Raw genomic sequence first — 16,322 nt, 5'->3', positions numbered from 1 at the left:
ATAAAACGGTCTCAGCCAATCTCCCCAGTAAGGCCTTCTACGCGAATGCTCCAGACTGAGAGTTAGAGCATTTATTAATTTGAAGGTTCCTGTGATCTGAAATAATATGTCCGCTCCTCTGTATGTCCATTTAATCTCAGCACGCATCAAAGCCTGGTAGACTTGTAGCAAAGACAGACTGTGGTGTAACTCGTGTGCAGCATCTATTGCCGCTGATAGGAATTCCAACTGCAGCGAATGGAGAAAGGCATTTTCTTTATCTTTCCCAACAGATGTGTCTAAAAAGCCAAACTGTACTTTATTTCTAATGGGATTTTCCTGGGCCTGAAGAGGAGCTAGAGGTCTTGTCCTTTGTTTCTTGCTATGCTAACAACTTTATTCTTACAATAGTACTGTATATTATTTTCCCCCAGGCAGTAGTCCCGGTGGGGCCCAGACACCCCAGTCTGACCCTGCTCACTGCATGATAAATGTTGCTCAATAGTTTCATTTAAAAACCCCTATTCATAGGGCTCACACTGAACATAGCTGTGTATTATCCAGTGAAATGACATAAGATTCGGCACATCTATTGGCTTAAAACTGTTCTTGTTTTGTGCAGTTTTTGTAAAATCATTTGAAATGGAGAAGATAACAAAGTACAAATAATCTTCCAAGTGTTTCTACAAAGATTTGGGCTCAGATTTACAATATTTACACCTGCAATTCGGACTGGTTAACTACATCTAGCAGGCTCAGACCATCATTTCCCAGCCAACGAAAATTCCCATAAGCTCCTTCATATTCCCACCACAGGCTCTTGAGGAACCAAGTAGGTCCATTATGACACCAGATGCAAGAAAATTGTTGTAGTGATGCACAGGTCGCCCTGCACCCAAACATAGCCCACCCTTTTCAAACCCAAAACCAACCTGACCAAGCATTGGCATAACTATAGACCAGGGATCCCCAACCTTTCTTACTCGTGAGCCACAGTCAAATGTTAAAAGACTTGGAGAGCAACACAAGCACCATAAAAGTTCATGGAGGAGCCAAATAAGGGCTGTGATTGGCTATTAGGGGCCTCTATGCACCCTATCAGCTTACAGGGGGCTTTATTTGGTAGTAAATCTTGTTTTTATTCAACCAAAACTTGCCCCAAGTCAGGAATTCAAAAATAACTCCCTGGTTTGGGGGCACTGAGAGCAACATCCAAGGGGTTGGGGAGCAACATGTTGCCCCTGAGCCACTGGTTGGGGATCACTGATATAAAGGAAGTAGGAAAGTTGGGATGTGAGGGGCAAGTGGGTGTGAAAGAGGAGGGGCAGGTATTGCTTCGGGGGTGTGTGGTCTAGGAACACTACTGTGACTCAGCATGTTATTATTACTTATATACCTGACACATTAATCTCTGAAGTAACCAGAAAGGGCAAGGCAGGGCCATTACATAAATAAGCAACGGCAGATGGAAGGAGGAGGAAACCTCTGCCAGTTCTATGTCAGTCATGGTCAATGGCAGATTACTATAAGCATTACCACTGCTGGGCCTCATTATATCCCAGCGGCCATGTTTTCCATGGGGCACGGCAGTGTTGGTGGGGGCAGGTGGGATATATTGGGCAGGGTGCAGCTGGGGTTGATGGGGGCTAGGGTAGATCAGAGGCGGAGTGGTGCACCACCAAGGACCTGCACTGGTTTGTAAAGCCCACAATCATGCTACAATTCTAGTTGAGTATAAAGCATTTGGGGGGGAATGCATGGCAATATTTATAATTGTTATATCCCCTTTACACCACCCACACTCCAGCTGGTTGAAATAAGCACTAGAATTGTATCACAGTTATACAATACGTTCATGTTATATTGACGGTTCTCCCATTTTCTGGGCAAGGTTCCACACCCAGGGAAACACCCTTTCTGCCCACTCTGCAGCATCTCTACGGCCCCTTAGCTCACATTTCCCACGTCTGTCTGGTGTTTCTCATCAGACAAGTTGCTCAGATGTTTATTGAAATACTTACGCATATTTTTGGCAGACGCCGCAGGCAAAGGTCCAGGGTGGATACTCTGAAACGAAGGCAATGTTTCATTATATTCTCCTTTTATACATTTTATATCGTCGGGCCATCTACACAGAAAACATATCACTTAAATATCTCATCCCCTAAGAATTAACTTTTTTTTTTTTTTTTAGCAAAAGATAAATAAATAATCTCCATCTCGGCTGCCAGAGGTTTCTATGGTATTGTGGTTGCTATGGTAACAGGCGACTCCAAGGCGCTCTGAGCACATATCAGGGCTGACCTCGAGGACACATTATTTCAGCTGCTCATGTCTCCTGCCCTTAACGGAGCAATCGATTTCTATTTAAATCCTTCTAAAAAGACTTAGGAATAATTATTTCAAATAGGGGGGGGGTCCTGGGAGCAAATGCAGAGAAGGTGAAGATGGCAGATTTTATTGTCTCCAGTTACTGATTTGTTCCTTTAGAATTAGTACGTTCCCGTTGGAAATATCCTTACACTTGTCACCAACACACACTTAGAAATACTTTTTCACTCTGTAGGAAACCAACCTTATACAATTTCCAGGCCTGATAATGTGAGTGTCTTATGACATATTGCTCTGATCTTTGTGGGTTATGTCAGCCTCTAAAGGCAGCAACTTCATACAGAGAGTAGATGTTATCGCTCGCTGCCACGAGGAGATCAAAGGTTTGGTTTTTTTTCCCTTTGTTCAGTTTGTCCATTCATTTTTGAATGCTGAAGAATGTATCGATACATCGTACGTAGAAGCACGAGATGGGAGCGCCAGATGCTTCCTGAAAATTGCTGCATTTGTGTTCAGCGACCAGCTGCTACACCGGGGGGACTAATGGGAATGAGGGGTAAACAGGGCCGGAACTAGGGGAGGCAGAAGATGCTCATGCCTAGGGTCTCATCTTGACCAAGGGAGGGAGTGCCCCCCCCAAAACGTTGATTTTTTTTGGGGTACATTGGCATAATAAGTGAGGTAAGCTTCCCAGCTGAAATTCAGCTTGAGTGCAGTCTCTATTTCTGCTTTGTTCTATACATTGTTGGGGCGCTGCCATACGTCTAGGAGATTTTGCATCACAGAAAATTGCCTAAGGTGAGTGCAGCTGTGAATTTTTTTGTCTGCAACAGTGAGGGGGCACTAGGCACGTAACTCTTCCCTTGCCTACCCATAGTTCTGGGCCCTTTTCCCCCCCCACCGTGGACTAACTCCCTCCCCTGTCTTTAGTGCCACCAGCCTCCCGGCATCGCTCCTCGCCATCTCCCTGTACAGCTGGGCAAGGAGACCGACCAGGTTGCACAGGGTGCATGGCCAGCTTGGCCTGGCACTGGGTATAAAAAGAGGATTATAATAAACACAAGTCCTGTTTTTAGTGTGCTTGTTAGGGATGCACCGAATCCAGAATTTGGTTCAGTATTTGGCCGAATCGACGGTCCTGGCCGAATCCTAATTAGGATTAGGAAGGGTTAATGCCGCATAAAAATTCACCGCACACGAAGCACGCGCCAACCGGATTCGGTTCAGTATTCAGCCGAATCCCTTAACATGGATTCGGGGGTTAGGCCAAACCCAAAAAACTGGGTTCGATGCATCCCTAGTGCTTTTTGTGTACTGTATAATGGTCGGCCATCTTGTATCTGTTGGATAAACAAAACCTCCACTGTTCTACTGTAAAAGAAAAAACCATAATCCCATAGATTTGTAAACCGTAGACTGACCAGTAGAAACTTTGGGTACCAAGCCCCAAATCTACAGTCTACAGGTGGTGGATTAAACCATATCAGCAAAATGTGCGGCACTACAGTGATGGAATGGGTGTTCTGGGCAGCTAGGAATGGGGCAGAATGGGGTTAGTCAGACTTATGCGGTTTGATGGAACAGAATGACTGATGCCTCCGGTATGGACTAGGTGATAACTAAGAGTATAGGGCTTTTCTGTGCCTTTATGTCAGTGATCCCCAATCAGTGGCTCAGGGGCAACATGTTGCAACCTAACCCCATGGGTGTTGCTCCCAGCGGCCTCAAAGCAGGGGCTTATTATTGAATTCTTGGACTGGAGGCAAGTTTTGGTTGCATAGAAACCTGGTGTACTGCTAAACAAAGCCTCGTGTAGGCTGCCAATCCACATAAGGGGGTACCAAATAGCCAATCATAGCTCGTATTTAGTACCCCCCAGCTACATTTTTCTTATGTTACTCCCCAACATTTTTTTAAAATTGTAATGTGGCTCACAGGTAAAAAAGGTTGGCTTTATATGTTGTGCATTGTGCCTTGATTCATAGGTTCATTAGGAACAAACACATATGGAGCTGTGGGTTTTCACACCTAATGTCTGTGCTTATCAATGTACTGAATACAAGACCCTATACAATAACACGCAATGCTACATTATGTCAGTTTATTTATCTATAACAAAAATGTTCATCATTGACAGGAAATGTCTTTTTTTGTCTGTGTGATATAAATATTCTTATCCCTGTAGTGAAAGTGTTTAGCCTTATAATAACTGGAAAACACAAGCTAAATGGGTTTATACAAAAAACATTATTAGCATCACCAGAAAGGGCATGCCGTGACATTTCCAGATACAAATGTGACCGTTTCCATAGCTCTCTGGGAGCCAAGATACATGAGCCTGTCTCTTCTGCTTTTCTGTATGGGGAAATACAGGGAAATACAGGGAAATAATGGTACCTGCAGCGCTCGCTTTGTCAGGGAAGCTTACATATCCTAAATGTCGAATAACTGCCTTATAACAAGTATATTGTCCTACTCTGAACAGAAATAATGCAGAAATTAATGGTTTCACTTTATAGGAAGATAAAGCTTATAGGTTACAGTTAAAAGGAGCATTATAGGGAGTGCTAGCCATCGGCACATTATGATTAGTGATGGGCAAAAGAATTTGCCAGGCATTGATTTGCAGCGAATTTCTGCATTTCGCCATTGGCATTTTTTTGTGCGAAATGGGCTTCAAAATTTGCCACAGAAATGAATTGTGAAAATAAATGTGGCCCACGTCAAAAACTTGTCGCCCACATTAAAAAAAATTGGGTGTAAAAAAAATGACGTCAAAAAAAAGTTGCGCAACAATTTTTTTTTTTTGGAATGCAGGTCATTTTCGCCATTTTGCAAATTTTCCGCCGAAGCAAAACGAGACAGATTTGCTCATCAATAATAATGATGATGACGTCTAAAAAATATCCTCTATATAACGTTTTTATCCCCTTATTTTGAAACCTTTTGACCGATTATTAGGCAAAAACCTTCTCCAGACCTAATGGGGCCTATAATTTGATTTGGATTCAAGAAAGCGATGAATGGAAGACCCCTTTTAATGTCTGGGACAGGCAATATGATAACTGATGATATTCTGTTACAATTAGCAATTGGTCTTTTTTATGGTTTTTCGGTTATTTAGCTTTTTGTTCAGCAGCTCTCCATTATATTTTAGCAGCTATCTTGTTGCTAGGATCTAATTTACCCTAGTAACCAGGCAGTGGTTTAAACGAGAGATGGGAAAATGAATAGTAAAAGATAAGTAATCACAATTAACAATAATAATAAAAATGTAGCCTTACAGAGCAATAGTTTTTGGCTGCCGGGGTCAGTGACCCCCATTTGAAAGCTGGAAGTGGCAGAAGAGGAAAGCAAATACTTAACAAAACTGTAAAAATATAAATAACGAAAACCAATGGCAAAGTCGCTAGGATTAGGGCAGTCTATAACATACTAAAAGTTAACGTAAAGGTGAACTTCCCCTTTAAACCTACTTGCAGAACCTTTTCCCCTGACAAATGACAGCTCAAAAGCAATAACAAGCAAGGCAAACATTAACATATAGTCACACCAACACCATTTCAGAGTATATACCAGCGCAGAATGCTAAGCTGCTTTGATGAGTCTTATATTTATGTTTGGAAACATCTTGATGGGAATAAAAGATAATGATGTTCACAGATTGCTGCAAATTGAAATCTTGCACCAAATCACCGTGGGATCAATTACAATGACTTAGAGCTATTAAAAGAAATGGTTTAGGGATTTTTGTACTGTACCAGTGTATTCTGATCTGGAAAGAAAAGACAATCATTCATCCAGGAGTAACACAAGATCAATAGGGGGAAAAAAATGGGTTTCAAGGAGTTTCAGATTGTAAAAACTACAATTAAGCCAAACTCCATGGATCAGTCTCTGACAGGCAAATACTATTGCGACTTCAAGTCATAAAAAAATAAAGATATACAGGTATGGGAGCCATTATCCGTAATGCTCAGGATCTGGGGTTTTCCAGATAAGGGATCTTTCAGTAATTTAGATCTTCACACTAGTGATGGGGGAAATGGATTTCTATGTTTTGCTGTCTTATGTCAAAAAATGTTGCCTGCATCCATAAATTGTTTTTTTTATGCAACATTTTCCTCATTTCGCAGATCTTTTGAAAGATTTACAAATTTTTAGGCGACGCAAAATGGCACAGATTCGCTTATAACTACTCCACACCTTAAGTCAACTAAAAGATTATTTAAACAATAAACCCAATAGGACTGTTCTGCCCCAATAAGGGGTAATTATATCTTAGTTGGGATCAAGTACAGGTACTGTTTTATTATTACAGAGAAAAGGGAATCATTTAACCATTAAATAAACCCAATAGGACTGTTCTGCCCCCAATAAGGGGTAATTATATCTTAGTTGGGATCAAGTACAGGTACTGTTTTATTATTACAGAGAAAAGGGAATCATTTAACCATTAAATAAACCCAATAGGGCTGTTCTGCCCCCAATAAGGGGTAATTATATCTTAGTTGGGATCAAGTACAGGTACTGTTTTATTATTACAGAGAAAAGGGAATCATTTAACCATTAAATAAACCCAATAGGGCTGTTCTGCCCCCAATAAGGAGTAATTATATCTTAGTTGGGATCAAGCATTTTGCCAAAGCATTTGATACCGTTCCCCACAAACGACTGCTTTCTAAGCTAAGGTCTATTGGTCTTAGTGAAGTCGTTTGCACATGGATAGAAAACTGGCTACAGGATCGGGTACAGAGGGTGGTTGTTAATGGCACATTCTCTACTTGGAATAAGGTCCTCAGTGGGGTCCCTCAGGGTTCTGTACTGGGTCCACTTTTGTTTAATTTGTTCATAAATGACTTAGGGGAGGGTATTATGAGTAATGTATCAGTGTTTGCAGATGACACAAAACTCTGCAGACCAGTCAATTCTATCCAGGATGTGACATCCCTGCAGCAGGATCTTGACCAACTGGCAATCTGGGCAGCTAAGTGGCAGATGAGATTTAATGTGGATAAATGTAAGGTCATGCACCTGGGATGTAAAAATATGCAAGCCCCGTATACCCTTAATGGGACTGCACTAGGCAAATCCATAATGGAGAAGGACCTTGGAGTCCTTGTAGATAATAAACTTGGCTGTAGCAAGCAATGCCAGGCAGCAGCTGCAAGGGCAAACAGGGTTCTGAGCTGTATTAAAAGGGGTATAGATTCACAGGAGGAGGGGGTTATTCTTCCCCTTTACAGAGCGCTGGTAAGGCCCCATCTAGAATATGCTGTTCAGTTTTGGTCTCCAGTGCTCAAACGGGACATTATTGAGTTAGAGAGGGTCCAGAGAAGGGCAACTAAGCTGGTAAAGGGTATGGAAAGTCTCAGTTATGAAGAAAGACTGGCCAAGTTGGGTCTGTTTACACTGGAGAAGAGATGCTTAAGAGGTGACATGATAACTATGTATAAATATATAAAGGGATCATATAATAACCTTTCTAATGTTTTATTTACCAGTAGGTCCTTCCAACGGACACGAGGGCACCCACTCCGTTTAGAAGAAGGGAGGTTCCATTTAAATATTCGGAAAGGTTTTTTTACAGTGAGAGCTGTGAAGTTCTGGAATTCCCTCCCCGAATCAGTCGTGCTGGCTGATACATTATATAACTTTAAGAAGGGGCTGGATGGATTCTTAGCAAGTGAGGGAATACAGGGGTATGGGAGATAGCTCTCCGTACAAGTGAGGGAATACAGGGGTATGGGAGATAGCTCTCAGTACAAGTGAGGGAATACAGGGGTAGGGGAGATAGCTCTCAGTACAAGTGAGGGAATACAGGGGTAGGGGGGATAGCTCTCAGTACAAGTGAGGGAATACAGGGGTAGGGGAGATAGCTCTCAGTACAAGTGAGGGAATACAGGGGTAGGGGGGATAGCTCTCAGTACAAGTGAGGGAATACAGGGGTAGGGGAGATAGCTCTCAGTACAAGTGAGGGAATACAGGGGTAGGGGAGATAGCTCTCAGTACAAGTGAGGGAATACAGGGGTAGGGGAGATAGCTCTCAGTACAAGTGAGGGAATACAGGGGTAGGGGAGATAGCTCTCAGTACAAGTGAGGGAATACAGGGGTAGGGGGGATAGCTCTCAGTACAAGTGAGCGAATACAGGGGTAGGGGAGATAGCTCTCAGTACAAGTGAGGGAATACAGGGGTAGGGGGGATAGCTCTCAGTACAAGTGAGGGAATACAGGGGTAGGGGAGATAGCTCTCAGTACAAGTGAGGGAATACAGGGGTAGGGGAGATAGCTCTCAGTACAAGTGAGGGAATACAGGGGTAGGGGAGATAGCTCTCAGTACAAGTGAGGGAATACAGGGGTATGGGAGATAGCTCTCAGTACAAGTGAGGGAATACAGGGTTATGGGAGATAGCTCTTAGTACAAGTGAGGGAATACAGGGGTAGGGGAGATAGCTCTCAGTACAAGTGAGGGAATACAGGGGTATGGGAGATAGCTCTCAGTACAAGTGAGGGAATACACGGTTATGGGAGATAGCTCTTAGTACAAGTGAGGGAATACAGGGGTAGGGGAGATAGCTCTCAGTACAAGTGAGGGAATACAGGGGTAGGGGAGATAGCTCTCAGTACAAGTGAGGGAATACAGGGGTATGGGAGATAGCTCTCAGTACAAGTGAGGGAATACAGGGGTAGGGGGGATAGCTCTCAGTACAAGTGAGGGAATACAGGGGTAGGGGAGATAGCTCTCAGTACAAGTGAGGGAATACAGGGGTATGGGAGATAGCTCTCAGTACAAGTGAGGGAATACAGGGGTAGGGGAGATAGCTCTTAGTACAAGTGAGGGAATACAGGGGTAGGGGAGATAGCTCTCAGTACAAGTGAGGGAATACAGGGGTAGGGGAGATAGCTCTCAGTACAAGTGAGGGAATACAGGGGTATGGGAGATAGCTCTCAGTACAAGTGAGGGAATACAGGGGTAGGGGGGATAGCTCTCAGTACAAGTGAGGGAATACAGGGTTATGGGAGATAGCTCTCAGTACAAGTGAGGGAATACAGGGGTAGGGGGGATAGCTCTCAGTACAAGTGAGGGAATACAGGGGTATGGGAGATAGCTCTCAGTACAAGTGAGGGAATACACGGTTATAGCTCTTAGTACTAGTTGATGCAGGGACTGGTCCGATTGCCATCTTGGAGTCAGGAAGGAATTTTTTCCCCTCTGCGGCAAATTAGAGAGGCTTCAGATGGGGTTTTTTTGCCTTCCTCTGGATCAACTAGTAGTTAGGCAGGTTATATATAGGCATTATGGTTGAACTTGATGGACATATGTCTTTTTTCAACCCAGCTTACTATGTAAGTACAGGTACTGTTTTATTATTACAGAGAAAAGGGAATCATTTAACCATTAAATAAACCCAATAGGGCTGTTCTGCCCCAATAAGGGGTAATTATATCTTAGTTGGGTTCAAGTACAGGTACTGTTTTATTATTACAGAGATAGAATTATTTGCTTATAATAGAGTCTATGGGAGATGGCCTTCTTGTAATTCGGAGCTTTCTGGATAAAGGGTTTCCAGATAACGGATACCGTACCTGAACATGGACAAGAAGGCTTATGGGTAGAATTTATATTCCATTTGGTTTACTTTTAAGAGCAAATAAACCTTCCATAACAGCAATGCTCCACACACATGTTACTGCACTAGACCTCCCTGCATTCTGCACCTATTTTCAAGCATGTTATTATGTTGGTAATAATACAACAACCATAGATTAAATATTATTTTGCTTTGCTGTACAGAAGTCCTTTTCACTATATATTTAGCCTCGGCTTTATGTAGCTTCTTTTTGGTGGAGCCAATAATTTAACATTGATGTAATGAAACTTTAACATGTCTTTGTAGTCAGGCAGTGATAAAGTAAGTTATACTTCAGTGGGATCTCTATTGACGTCATCAGGCAGAGCTTACTGTACTGTAGGTGTCCTTCTGCTGTGCAGTAGCTATAATATCAGTATCTACCTGTCCGATGTTGATAAGAACCTCCATTTTTCACTAGCAATTTGTTGTTATTGAGTTACAGATGTTGTGTGAGTCATTGGCTTTTAAGAGCCACGTTACATTCTTTTAATTTCTAGGGGTAATGGAGTCTATGATGTTAAAAACATAGATGAAAATGTGGTTTTTTGACAAAGTGCTAAAAATGTTGATCTCTCTTGAAGACCTCAAAGGATTATTTTAAAAGTAATACAGGTATGGGATCCATTATCCGGAAACCTGTTATGCAGAAAGCTCAGAATTATGGAAAGCTTGTCGGCCATAGACTCCATTTTAATTAAATAATTCAGATTTTTATAATTGATTTCCTTTTTATCTATAAAAATAAAACAGTACCTGTTATATTTGATCCCAACTAAGATATAATTACCCCTTATTGGGGCAGAACAGCCCTATTGGGTGTATTTAATGGTTAAATGATTCCCTTTTCTCTGTAATAATAAAACAGTACCTGTACTTGATCCCAACTAAGATATAATTACCCCTTATTGGGGCAGAACAGCCCTATTGGGTTTATTTAATGGTTAAATGATTCCCTTTTCTCTGTAATAATAAAACAGTACCTGTACTTGATCCCAACTAGGATATAATTACCCCTTATTGGGGGCAGAACAGCCCTATTGGGTTTATTTAATGGTTAAATGATTCCCTTTTCTCTGTAATAATAAAACAGTACCTGTACTTGATCCCAACTAAGATATAATTACCCCTTATTGGGGGCAGAACAGCCCTATTGGGTTTATTTAATGGTTAAATGATTCCCTTTTCTCTGTAATAATAAAACAGTACCTGTACTTGATCCCAACTAAGATATAATTACCCCTTATTGGGGGCAGAACAGCCCTATTGGGTTTATTTAATGGTTAAAGGATTCCCTTTTCTCTGTAATAATAAAACAGTACCTGTACTTGATCCCAACTAAGATATAATTACCCCTTATTGGGGGCAGAACAGTCCTATTGGGTTTAATAAATGTTGTATTGATTTTTTAGTAGACTTAAGGTATGGAGATGCAAATTACGGAAAAACCCCTTATCCGGAAAACCCCAGGTCCTTAGCATTTTGGATAACGGGTCCTATACTTGTATATAGGTGGAGCACATACTACTGCAAGTTTTGCCTTTTTACAGCCATGATTTTACAAGGACGTGTAAAGAAATATCCCACCTCTGTTTTGTATTTATAATATTGGAAATTTTCATTAAATATATTGTTCTTTTGGGATAATGATGTGTTCTTGTGTGCATAAGGAGTGGAATTACAAAGTATCGCATATGCCCAGTCTATTAATTTACTGTACACTTTTGATACAAATGCTATTGTCATCACATTGGTCACATTTAGGCTTTATGACCAGTCAAAGGTGAAAAAAGTTATACAAATCCTTGAATTTCCTATATTTTCCAGAGAATATTAAGTAAAACATAGATCTATAGTTTATTCTGCTCTAAGACAACATCTGCTTTATGTTATACTATGGGGCACATTTACTAACCCACGAACGGGCCGAATGCGTCCGATTGCGTTTTTTTCGTAATGATCGGTAATTTTGCGATTTTTAGGCGTCTTTACGATATTTGCGTAAAAACGCGAGTTTTTCGTAGCCATTACGAAAGTTGCGCAAAGTCGCGATTTTTTCGTAGCGTTAAAACTTGCGCGAAACGTCGCGCCTTTTAAGTTTTAACGCTACGAAAAAGGCGCGACTTTGCGCGCAAGTGTTAACGCTACGAAAAAATCGCGACTTTGCGCAACTTTCGTAATGGCTACGGAAAAACTCGCGTTTTTACGCAAAAATCGTAAAGACGCCGAAAAAATCGCAAAAAATACGAAAAAGTCGCTAAATGTTCGTTTCCAATTCGGATTCGAAATCGTGTCTTAGTAAATCAGCCCCTATGTGTATTAGTTGCAGAACAACAATGGAAAAAACTCATCCCTAAAACCTATTACATTTTTACTTGTAGTACACAAAATTCCTGTATGTATAACTCGTTTTTGAACTCTGCACTTGGCATTTGATGGACGTCCCATGGGGACCCTTGTTTATGAATATTTGTTTTTGAAATCCACAATTAGTCTATGAAGATTCTCATTCACCCAGGCCATGATATACACTGTCTAGTAGAATTAAGTCTAAAACAACTGGACTTTTCTGAGTTTTTCTTGAAAACATTTCACCACTCATCCATGTGGCTTCTTCAGTTCAAATGACTGGTACGTTTTCAAGAAAAACTCCGAAAAGTCCAGTTGTTTTAGACTTAATTCTAGTAGATACTGTATATCCACAATTAGTTGGCAAAAAAAGGCTTTAAGCCTTATTGGGCCTCAATCTTAGACTTTAGTGCACCGGCATAAACACATTGTTGTGCCAATGGTGGAGATTCTATGGTTCTTTATTCCTCTTTGGTCTGGGCCACACTGAGTGTTTAATAAAAAAACTTGGCACACCATGATCAATGAACCCTGCATTTAGGTATTGAGTTTGAACTGTAGGTATTGGAACAAAATGATATCATGATAATTCATATCTTTCTTACATTTCAGGCATGACTTGTCAAGCAAGGACCTCATACACAGAAGACGAAGTTTTATGGGGGCACCGCTTCTTTCCAGTTATTTCCTTGGAAGAAGGATTCTTTAAAGTTGATTATTCCCAGTTCCACGCAACCTTTGAAGTTCCGACAGCTCCGTATAGTGTTAAAGAACAGGAAGATATGCTTCTGATGTCTTCTCCTTTAATAGCACCAGCAGTAAGTAACATCAAAGAGAAAAATAATTCCGTAGACTGTCTGGATAGTCTCGACGACATAAGTACAAAGATGCCACCAAAACTACAGAAAATAACTGGCAGGGAGGACCTGCCCAGAAAGCTTCTCAGGATGAGCTCCACGACATCCGAGAAAGCATATAGCATGGGCGATTTACCAATGAAACTTCAACGAATAAGTTCAGTCCCGGGCAATTCAGAAGAGAAACTGGTGATAAAAACCACAAAGATGATTTCTGATCCAATGAGTCAGTCAGTAGCAGATTTACCGCCAAAGCTTCAAAGATTGTCCGGGGGAAGGATGGATGGAAACCTGCCTCCAAAATTACGGAAAATGAATTCTGACCGTTTTACATAACACAAACTTCTAGGCATTAATTAATTATTAATTAATTAAGTGTGAATTGCTAAGGACTCAATATTATTTACAAAGGGGGATCTGCAACAGCGCAGTTCTTCCTACAATATATAGGAACGCATTTTTCTTTGTACGACATCCCACCCCGGCAACGCGCTAATGCCGAGGTAGTAAGGACTGTATTGTACATATAGTGCTTTGATAAAAGACCTATGATGTTTTTATGGTCTTACTAAAACTAAAGTAATACTAACTGGCATGTAGTATCACATGACGCATGCAATAATAGTGTGCATATTTTGCATATAGTTTTATGGCATGATTCTTAATTTTTATTGTATAATCTAAAAAAAAAAAAAACAAAAGAAAAGGGGCATTAAAATCCCCATATTTTTTAAGACTAGTAGATCTCCTAAGAATGGTTATCTCTAAGGGCAAGGTTTTATTTAAGCTGATTTAATATTCAGATGTAGATTGTATATATTTGTTATTGCAAGTAATATAAGAGCATGTGTTATTTCTTAAAGCAGAAATTCCGCCCCAACCGCTAGAATTTTGCTTGACAACTGATTTCAAGATTTTGCAGACCTTCTTACACCGGATACTGTAAACATACAGAATGCCATATATAAATATGTAAGGGCTTGACATAGGATCATTAGACTGTGGACTAGTGATGAGCGAATCTGTTCCGTTTCGCTTCGCCGAAAAATTCGCGAATCTTTGAAAAGATCCGCGAAACGGCGAAAAATTCGCGAAGCGGCGAAAATGTCGTGCGACAAAAAAATTGTCGCCCGCGGCTATTATTTTGTCGCGCACGGCTCTTGTTTCGTCGCGCGGCTCTTGTTTCGTCGCCCGCGGCTCTTGTTTCGTCGCCCGCGGCTCTTGTTTCGTCGCGCGGCTCTTGTTTCGTCGCGCGGCTCTTGTTTCGTCGCCCCCGGCTCTTGTTTCGTCGCCCGCGGCTCTTGTTTCGTCGCGCGGCTCTTGTTTCGTCGCCCACGGCTCTTGTTTCGTCGCGCGGCTCTTGTTTCGTCGCGCGGCTCTTGTTTCGTCGCCCGCGGCTCTTGTTTCGTCGCCCGCAGCTATTATTTTGTCGCGCGGCTCTTGTTTCGTCGCCCGCGGCTCTTGTTTCGTCGCCCGCGGCTCTTGTTTCGTCGCGCGGCTCTTGTTTCGTCGCGCGGCTCTTGTTTCGTCGCCCGCGACTATTCTTTTTTGACGCCGCGACAATTTTTGGACGTGCGGCGAATTTTTCTGCGGCGAAATTTTTCATCCGTTTCGCGAAACAATCCGCCAATGGCGAAACGCGGAAATTCGCCGCGAATCCATGCCTGGCGAAACTTTTCGCCCATCACTACTGTGGACCCTTCAGCCAAGGGCTGGCTAAGGTTGCTGGACCCCTATTGGGTCAAATTCTATTTTAACTCCATTTCTCACCTATTTACAGAGTATGTATGATTACAGTGTTTATTATAACCATATTGGGGAATGAAAGATAAGAAGCAGCACACGTTATCATTCCACAGAGACAAGTAGACCTATAGACCTAGTCAATTCAGTTCATCCTTTGGTTAAACTAGCCTTACATTTTGATATATGATCCCAAAAGGAACTGGGAGGGATGAGCTTGATAATATTGGTTAAGCATAGAAGTATTGCAGCTCTTGACATCTTGACCTAACAGAGTCAGTGTGAAGGGGAAGATATTATTCCCATAAATGTATTTTGTTTTATATACTGCTTTGACAGATATTTCAAATTACATAGGGCTACTTAAATTCAATATGGCAAAGCACAAGCAGTTCCTTTTTCAACTACTAGGATCAGAGTCATTCAGATCATGCAAGCATTGCTTGAGATGGTCTTGGGTTGAACCTGCAGACAAGTCCCTTGGAAGTCTCCATTTATGTTCACTGGAAAATGAATGTGATTGGTTTGTGCTTATCAGGGGCTTTGAAGTTCTTCAATATGTAAGCCATATTCTACTAAAATGATCAGTTAGGCCAGAATATAACAGACAGGGCCTACCAAGTGATGTTGAGGAGCTGGAGGTACCTGCTTGTGTGGCTTGCTTTGTAGAAAGTGCTACCTCCCCTTAGGGTATTACTTAAAGGGCCATTGCTCATGTTACATGCCTCTGCACACTGCTTAATACAGCTGGATAACTAGACTTTACTCAATTTTATCTCTTTGTCGATTGAGTAGTAAGCCACACCTCCTTCTGATTGCAAGGGCATTATACAACAATAGGAAGACATTCAGAGGCAACAAGGAAGGCATTGGCTGCTTAGGCAAGGCTGTGGGCTGAGATAGTACAAAAGACAATGACAAAGGCAAATAAAAAAGGAAAATAGTGATGATATAGTGAAATTAAATGATTGTGTCTCAGTGATTTCACCAAAGATGCATTGTAGATAAGGCCTCAATACCATTTCCATACCTTTAAAAATACCAGCAAATTGAAAATATACTTTACTTGCACAATTCTGTCACAGCAAAATGATATATCAATGGGAATTTCTGCTTTAAATATGTTCCCTTTTTGTCCAGGCTATTTCAAAGCAACTGTTCATTACAAAAATGGGATGCAAGAGATTTCCCCCCCCAAAACTGTAATAACACATATATATGTTGCTAGAACCTTCAATTGTAACCTTTTTTGACCGTTCCATGAAATAACTGAACTTCTGAGAATGCTATTATTCTTTATATACTTGTTTATAAATAAAATATATTTAGTTATAGAGGTAAACCATGTTACATACTATAATTAGCACTGGGTTACATTTATAACTCTCATGGGGAAACTATATGAAAGCCATAATGATGCAATTTTGTACAT

The 16,322-nt window shown here is 41.3% G+C and overlaps 1 protein-coding gene across 1 annotated transcript in view; it reads left to right on the top strand.

The window, feature by feature from the left end:
- Positions 1 to 14,145, top strand: part of kcnj3 (potassium inwardly rectifying channel subfamily J member 3) — a 142,337-nt gene extending 128,192 nt beyond the window's left edge. The window contains exon 3 of the mRNA XM_002936652.4: positions 12,903 to 14,145. Coding sequence (XP_002936698.1) covers positions 12,903 to 13,483 — 581 coding nt within the window. The 3' untranslated portion in view covers positions 13,484 to 14,145. The remainder of the gene's footprint in view (positions 1 to 12,902) is intronic.
- Positions 14,146 to 16,322: the final 2,177 nt, after the last annotated feature.

Source organism: Xenopus tropicalis, chromosome 9 (genome assembly GCF_000004195.4).
Source record: "Xenopus tropicalis strain Nigerian chromosome 9, UCB_Xtro_10.0, whole genome shotgun sequence".
In the NCBI taxonomy this organism is placed as follows: Eukaryota; Metazoa; Chordata; class Amphibia; order Anura; family Pipidae; genus Xenopus; species Xenopus tropicalis.
The sequence above is the reverse complement of the archived record's forward strand: the minus strand, read 5'-3'. Positions and strand labels throughout refer to the sequence as shown.